The following is an 8877-nucleotide window of genomic DNA, read 5'->3' as shown; positions in this document are numbered from 1 at the left end:
CTCATGGTCAATGGTCCACATCATGGCCCATACTCTCCCCCATTCCATCCAGTGGGCCCTGGGAGGATTTACAATGTCCAGTGATTGCCCTGAAGCACCATCCAGGGCAGCTCCATGTCCCAAAGACGCCTCCACCTCTCATCTCTTCCTGCCTTTCCCCATACCCATCAGCCATCATGTCCACTTTTCTCAATCCAATGCCACCTTTTCTATGTGGACATTGGATTGGTTGTGTCCATTGCACCTTTATGTCAAGAGGAGGCTCAGATTCCACATGAATGCTGGATGCAATCCTCCCACTTTCAGTTGTAATCACTCTAGGCTCCATGGTGTGGTGGTTGTCCTTCTTCAACTCCATCTTAGCTGAGTGTGGTGAGCCCAATAAGTCAGATTGTAGGTGCTGGAGTCTGTTGAGGCTCAGGACCTGGCTATCACATTGTCAGTCCAGAGATTCAAATCCCCTAAATATATCTTAAACCCCGATACTAACTGCACCTCCAGCACATTAGCATGAAAGTCTTATGAAGAGAGATCCCATCTGAGTCCAGATTCATCACATATAAACACCAGTTCCAAAGAGGGGCCATCTGACCTGGTAGTTAACCCCATCGGCCATGACCATAACTCCCATGTGTCTCTTTAGCCCTCGAAGGAACCGATATCTGGGGGTTGTATCTGCTTTATCTGTCTCTCAGACTCTGCTCAGTTGTGCATAAGGGCAATCCTTCTGACAGCCTCCAGACTCTTTTTTAGAGACTCGTAGCCATATAAACTCATTTCTCCTTTCCATTTCCCCCTTACATTAGGTCAAACAGCATTTTAAAGTCATGTTATTTTATGTAGACAGGGATATTCCGCTAATCCGCGTTGAACCTTCCATATAAGGTCATTTTCCAGTTGCATCATCAGTTGGTAGTTGATAGTGGTCCCTCGTTGCCAGGGAGGCTCATCCCCGGGTGTCATGTCCCACGCTGGGGGGAAGGCATTGCATTTACATGCTGAGTTTGGCTTCGAGACTGAGCCCTAATCTTAATATGATTTATTCAGATGTCTCAGCTAAATCTAATACAATCAAAGAGTTATCATACCAGAGGAACAGACAACTTTACAAACATAAAATCTATATTTCTTTTTGGAATTCATAAATAATATCAAACTGCTATAGCATCACAGGGATTTCCTAGCTTTAAGGATCCTAGAAAACTAAAACACACTGCCAGCATATTACAATGTAAGTTGGTTGTCCTGATTTTACTGAGATGCTGCAATTTTTCATTCACCAGATCCATTGGACAGGGAGGACTAAGAGGCTCGCTAGTGAAACTTCTAGGTTTCAGACATTGTTCTCCTTACCCCTTCGCTTAAAAGTAATCCATTTCATCCTTATTGTTAACTTCAATCATCCCTCCAGTGGCAGGTGCCCAAAATGTCTATAGCTAGTATTTGCTTTTCATTTATTACTACCATGAACAGGTTACTCGGTGAAGCATTTCTCCAACACATATATCTCTGAGGTTATGGGAAAAGAAAGCAAAATTTCCGTCAGTGGATGTGGCAGGTCAAGTAATTATCTCCAGACCCCCAAAGATATCCATGTCATAATTGCTAGAAAAAATGAAAGATATTAGGAAAGATGTTACTTTATCTGGTAAAGGAATATTAAGGTTTCTAATGAACTTAAAGTTGCTAATCTGCTGACCTTAAAACACAGAGACTATTCATGATTATCTAGGTAGGCCAATGTAATCACACATATCCTGGAAGTGGAAGAGGGAGGCTGAACAGAGTCAGTCATTGGGAGTTGAGACTAGGAAGAAAAGCCCAGATACATTCAATGTTGATTGTTTTGAATATGGTAAAAGGGGACCTTTGGCCAAGGGATATGTGTTACCACTAGAAACTGGAAAAGGCAAGGAAACTGAGCCTTAAGAAAGAAACATAGCCCTGCCAGTGCCATGATTTTGGCCAGTGACACCCATTTTGGACTTCTGACCTCAAGAACTGTAAGATAAATTTTTCATTTTTTTAAGGCACTGAATTCATAGTAACTTATTACAGTAACTAGAAAAAAGAAAAACTAGTACAGTAGTTTATTTAATGTAATAGTGAAAGAGTCCACTCCTACTTCCACCCCTTGGAACCTGGAACCATGCATTCTGTTATCTGGGGGAGACAGCATCATATTTTTGTTGAAGGCATATTCCTCATTCCATAGGAGAGCAACAAGAAATAGTAGTGTGTTATTTCTCATCTTGGTTATAACAAAGACTTCAACAGGCCTTTCCATTGAGCTTTCAACCTAATTCTTTCTGGATAATGGCTTTATGACAATAGAAGTGAATCCCAAGGGCTTGAGCCTATAGTCATATATGTTTTGCTAGAAAATAAGTCTCCTAGTCAGAGGCAATGTTTTATAAATATGGTAATTTATAAGGCAATCCGTAAAGTAATGAATGGTGGTATAGACAGATCACTGCAGGCAGGGAAGGTAAATCAGTGCCAAAATATGTTTCTATCTGTGAGGATAATTACTCCTCCCAGATGGGAGGGATCAAAGGTAATCATCCTGCCACCAGGTGGCTTTCTGGACCTCTCAAGAATGGGCCTGTATCAAGACCTGATTGAAATATGGCAGGTTGATAATTCAGTAGTGATGGTAACCAGATCAATTTTGGTAAGGGAAGCTCGAGAGGAGAGATAATCTGGAGATGCAAATGAAAATACTCAGTACAAAAACTTTAGGGAATGTTTGAAGTCTGCCAGCATGCTTCCTTCCCAAAGAAGATCTTTTCTTTTCCTGTATCTCCAAATGTTGTCTACACATCTGCATTTTAGCACTTGATATACATTTCAGTGTTTTTCTTTTTTCACCTCTTGCACCTCTATTACCATCACTTCGAGGACTAGAACTGAGTCATCCAGTGTAATGACATCTATGCTTGGATATCATTTTGATGCCTAATTCATGTATATTGAATGAATAAATGAATGATGAATCAATGGCTGAATGATGGACCTGCTATCTTCATCACAGAAGCCATGGAATATTTACCTTATAAATATAGAGGACCCTAAGAGACTTTCAGACACATATTGTAGAGAAGTTCAGTAAGATGAGAACCTCATGATAAACTTGGCTTTGGGGATCTAAGAACTAGAATAAAAGCTCCAAAAATCATTTATTCCCACTAGAAACTCCAATATGTTGACTCTACCATCTTCTCATAATTCACTACTCCTTCATGTCTTTATTTTCCTCCTTACCCTAGATTCCATATTCCACATAATCATCATTCTCTCATACTCTCAAACATTTGACCCTCTTTTTATTTATCCTACTCCCTCGGCAGAATCATACCCTAGTTAATTCCAAATCTTTGCCCTTTCCAGAACTCTATGCAAGGAGTTGAACTGCTGTGGAGAACAAGGCGCAACCATGCTGACTGGGCTAACACAATTTTAACATGCTGAGAAATACAAGGTGGGATAACATTGTTTGGGAAGAAAATCCAAAAAGGTTGACAGATGATGGGGAAAAACTGGAGTCAGGATTTCATATGGATCAAATACTTAACAATACTCAAGTTAATACCACCTGTCACCCCAAATATAGGGCATGCAACCTATCTTAGGAATCATCTTGGTTTGGTATGTTTTGAGTGGAAGGAGGACAGTGGCTCCAAGTCACATATTAAGGACAACCATGTTGAGGTTCACTTCTTGATAAACTTAAAACATGTGGAAAGAAGCCTCCTTTGTATATTTTAGATAATCTTCAAGAAAAATGATTTGATACTTCTTCTTTCCTGCTATTGCACCCCCAAACTCTAGGTAAAATACAAAGTCATCATACACACTAATGGAAGGAAGTCATCTAATTTCTCTGAATGCTGAAATCGCTTCTTCATAAAGATAAAACTTCTAAGTACAGGTAAAAGATTCTCAGAAGACATCATGGTATATTCATGATGCTCGGGTACAAAGTCCTTGGCACCAGTCAGGGTTGGTGCAGGAAAGAAAAACACCTCCTTGTTAATTTGAGTAGAAAAGGACTTAATTCTGAGAATTTCATGCTTAAAAAATTTTTAAATGGCCTGAAGAAGTAGAATTCAAGGGACTACAACCAGAGTTTGGTTTCAAGATCCTACCATTGTAGCTGAAATCCACAGGTGAGGAAATGAGGTTACTACTTCATATGCCACTTAAATAAATTGGACTTAAAGTTATAAACAGTAGAATCATTACTGATGATTAAATAGAAGAGTCATACAACACAGGTTCTAGTAAGATTGACCTGGTATGCATATTTTTTAAGGGAAAACATCAAGTTACAAAAAAATCTCCTTTTTATTAAAAAATGTATTCACACAGAGAAAATAACAGTCAATAAACACAAAAAGATCTGTTATTAATATAATACAAATAATTTTAAATGCTAGTCATGAAAATCAGTTTGTTTCAGGGAGAGAATTTTCAAGGCTGTTGCAAAAGTTCCAATGTGATTATGGGCATGAAATCTGAGTATTTTCATTATCAGAGGCAATAGAAATAGAATGGGAAAAACTTATTCAACAGACATTATAAAAGTGTGCAGGATTTCCCAAGGCTGACACAACTTAAAAAATATCCTAACTTAATTTATTTCTCCATCCTGGCACTGATCTATGTCATCCTAATTAGCCCCCACTAGGCTGTCCTTCGAGAACTCTATCAGGTATTTTGTAGAATAGATTCCTAAAAGAAAAACAACTAGTGAGGAGGTGGGCTTCAGATATCTCCTGAGCGGCTGGTCAAGGTTCACCTACAGAAATACTGCAGAAGGGATCCTGTAGGTCGCACTTAAATCACAGGTCTATAGAAGCTTTCCAACCACCAATGTCATTGGTTTCAATCTTGAGATTCTCTGCAAAGCATGGAAATCATTTTCCTCAGATGAAGAAATCTTGGATGTCAAAACTAATATTGATTTTCCCTTCAAGGAGTTTCAAATGCTTCTACAGGTGGTAATTCCAAAGACTGTATTCAAAGAGCACAGAATGAATTTGAAAAGATTCGTACTTACAGATGCAAGAAATGGTGAGTGGAGGAAGGTATACAGCATATAATTTTTGCCTCTATGTTCCTTTCCTAGTGTATCCACATTTATTTTTCACACTGAAAATTTTCTTAAGAATAATGCAGTGAGGGTAATGGGGTGTGGAGTAGGTGGGAAACTCTTGTATTTTTTGATGTAACATTTTTTGTGCTATGTATCTTCAAAAAAATACAATAAAAATAAATTTTAAAAAGAATAATGCAGTGAAATCTGTGACTCTACAATACTGTGAATATAAACTAAAATTTACTTAGTACCATGTCCTTTCATCTGCAACAGAGATCCTCAACATATGGTATTTACTATTATTAAAATCAGGTTTGTTCAGGACCACCAATGATTTCTAGCCATTAGTTTTCCCATGGCCTCTTTAACCTCCTTATTCCTGAGACTGTAGATGAGAGGGTTCAACATGGGGATCACCACCGTGTAGAACACAGACACCACCTTGTTCTGGTCAGTTGAGTAGCTGGACTTGGGCGTCACATAAATGAAGGCAATGGTCCCATAGAACAGAGTGACTGCAGTGAGGTGGGAGGTGCAGGTGGAGAAGGCCTTTTGTCGTCCTTCTGTGGAGTGCATTTTCAGAATTGAAAAAAGGATGTAGACATAAGAGAGAGTAATGATAAACATAGTGACCACAATGATGGAGCCCGAAGAGATAGCTGGAAGTATTTCAGAAATAAAATCATGAGAACAAGAAAGCTTCAAAAGTGGTGAATAGTCGCAGAAAAAGTGATTGACTTGATTTGGCCCACAGAAGGATAGACTTAACAAACAGCCAGTAAATGTCCAAGAATTCACACACCCACCAAGGTAGGATGTTCCCACTAAGAGAATACAGATTCTGTGTGACATATTGGTGGAGTAAAGCAGTGGTGACCAGATGGCCACATAGCGATCATAAGCCATGGCAGCCAGGAGGAAGCACTCAGCAGTCCCAAATGTGACCACAGAACAGAGCTGGGCTACACAGCCAGTGACAGGGAGAGAGGTTCCTCCCCTGAGGAAGCCCAAGAGCATGATCGGTGTGACCGATGAGGAGTACCCAATGTCTACAAAGGCTAAATGGCAAAGGAAAAAGTACATTGGGGTGTGAAGCTGAGGGCTACTTCGGATTAACATGATTATGCTGACATTGCCCATTAAGGTGATAACATAGATTCCTAGAAATGCAATAAATAAAATGGCACAAACTGTAATATCCTCCGTTAAACCCAAAATAATGAACTCTGTCACAGCTGTGTAGTTTTCAGTCCCCATCTATATTGGAAAAGACCAAATAATTGATATTAGAATGGAAGAAAATACTGTAATTTGTATACTTGCTTTTACAATAGCTACATAATAAAAATTACAACATATACACATATATGTAATATTTTTTATTTCACAAAATGGTCTTTCACACAATAACTCATATAAGACTTGAGAATATAAAGTTCATTGAAATAGGGCCAAGAGTACTCAAAAAAAACTTTCTTTTAAGAAAAATAACATATTCAACTCATATTCGTATCCTGTGGTTAATTTAACTATTCTGTTAAGAATGGTCTCTCACATGGGCATATTGCAGAGAGGGCCTTTAGTGATACCAGGAACATAGTGACTGGATTTTCTTAAGTCTAAGACATTACCAAAGCATAAGAACATATCTTTCAGAGATAAATGCTTGGTTTAAATTTACTTGGTAGGGAAGTGGATTTGGCTGAATGAATAGAGTGTCCGCCTACCACATGGGAGGTCCAGGGTTCAAACCCAGGGCCTCCTGACTCATGTGGTGAGCTGGCTCACATGCAGAGCTGATGCGCACAAGGAGTACCCTGCCATGCAGGGGTGTCCCCCACATAGGGGAGCCCCACGTGTAAGGAGTATGCCCTGTAAGGAGAGTGGCCCCGCACAAAAATAGTGCAGCCTGCCCAGGAGTGGTCACTACACACATGGAGAGCTGACACAGCAAGATGATGCAACAAAAAAAAGCAACACATTACCAGTGCTACTGACAAGAATCCAAGCCAACACAGAAGAGCACACAGCGAATAGACACAGAGAACAGACAACTGGGGAGGGGGGGGATAGGGGAGAGAAATAAATTAAAAATAAATCCATTAAAAAAATTTACTTGGTAATACTTCATAGTTTGTATTAGAGGTTTCTCCCTTACAAGGTTTATAATAAATAACTGATCACAATGTTTACAATGGTTAACCAATAGTAAATTGCATTCCTGTGACATAGAACAGCCCCCTATCCAGAGCCTACATGTCCAGATACAGTTCATTTCTTCACAAGAATAGACAAAGAAGCCACATGAAACCACCAACCCCTCCCACACCCCTAAAATTCACTACCCCTAGGCCACCACCCCCTAGCCACCCCTTTGGCCCACAGGTCTTACCCAAGCCCCAACACACTCCTACTGACTGAGCAGTTTCTTGCCTATAGATAGGCAGGAAATTTATAAATTCATGACTGCCTCTGCCAGAGGTGGGCTAAAGTCTCTCTTCAGACCCCTGCCATGAAATCTTCTATTAGGTAGTATGACTCATTTTTTTTTCCACCATTGCCTTTCTGTTAGATTGTATAAACTCTTTACAATGCATAGAACATGTTTTTCCTGGTATAGATTAACCTTTTCCTAGCATTTATATTTACATGTCAGTTTACATTTTTTTCAAAACCAGGATTTGTGTGTATGCATAACATATATGTATGTAATATTTATGTGAAGTAGTTTGGAGTTTATCTTATAAAAATAAAGGGTTATCATAAGTAAGTTTTCCTGGGTTTAAGTACCTTAAACCAGAGTTGAGATTAATACACTGGTTCCTGTTTTCAAACAGATAAATTATATTATAACATACTTTGTATTCTCTTCAAGCTCCTTTATGAAATATATTGTCAACCATGTTTTTAACTATTGTTAACTCTCAGGTTTTGAATAGTCCATATTTTAATATTACGTGTTTTTTGTCTTTACAAGTAGTAAGGCCATAAATTTGTGCAAAACAAATTTCAAATTTTATAAATATTAGGTATGTAATATAAAAATAAAATGTGTATGCAAAAAATGAATAAATAAACACATAGGTAACTTGCTGTACTTAAAACTACTAAGTAGTAGAGCCAAGATTCAAATCAGGTATACCTGGTTTCAAAATTTGTATGCTATCCTGATGATAGGATATTTTAAGATGTGTTTAAAAACAAACATGGGTATTCTATAAACCTAGGGAGATTAACCCCAAGCTAAATAAAATTGAAACCATTATAGTTTGTGCCAGGACTGTTCTTTTTCCTTCCTTTGCAGGAGGCTTAAACCTCTTTTCTTTAATAAAATTCTAAAACTGTGAATAATCTTGAAAGCATACTGACTGCTAGTTTCTGGAATATACTACAATTGTTTAATTTGTTTTAATCATAATTTAGAAAAGACCTTTCCATAGCTTTCAAGAACTTTTCCTTTACTTACTGAAATTTGGTAATAAGATTATTAACCACCCTTATTTTAAAGCTGATAAAACGTTTAAATTGGGAAAATGCAGGGTTAATTGAATCTTAATTCCCCAGCCTAGAAGACAGAGATTTAATCTGCCACTCCTAGCACCTCCCTCAGAGCTCTTGCAAAGTGAAGGCCATGGGGACTGGGTAGGTCAAAGACTTTAGGAAAAACTTTTTCAATAGTTTCTATATTCAGAATTCTTTATGACCTTTCCATCCTGCTTAGCCTAATTTGGGCTCCAGGAATATTCATTCACATATATAAACCTCATATTTAGTTT

The 8877-nt window shown here is 38.3% G+C and overlaps 1 protein-coding gene across 1 annotated transcript; it reads right to left on the bottom strand.

The window, feature by feature from the left end:
- Positions 1-5419: 5419 nt before the first annotated feature.
- LOC101429686 (olfactory receptor 5P80-like) lies at positions 5420-6358 on the bottom strand. The gene has a single exon (XM_004467135.1). The coding sequence runs from the start codon at positions 6356-6358 to the stop codon at positions 5420-5422; it is 939 nt and encodes a 312-aa protein (XP_004467192.1).
- Between the last annotated feature and the right edge of the window lie 2519 nt (positions 6359-8877).

The sequence above is a fragment of the Dasypus novemcinctus genome, chromosome 10, assembly GCF_030445035.2.
Source record: "Dasypus novemcinctus isolate mDasNov1 chromosome 10, mDasNov1.1.hap2, whole genome shotgun sequence".
In the NCBI taxonomy this organism is placed as follows: Eukaryota; Metazoa; Chordata; class Mammalia; order Cingulata; family Dasypodidae; genus Dasypus; species Dasypus novemcinctus.
Note: the sequence above shows the minus strand (reverse complement) of the source record. Positions and strands in the feature narration are given on the sequence as shown.

Coding starts and splice junctions, on each gene's coding strand:
- LOC101429686 (XM_004467135.1), bottom strand. CDS start 6,358: ATGGGGACTGAAAACTACACAGCTGTGACAGAGTTCATTATTTTGGGT.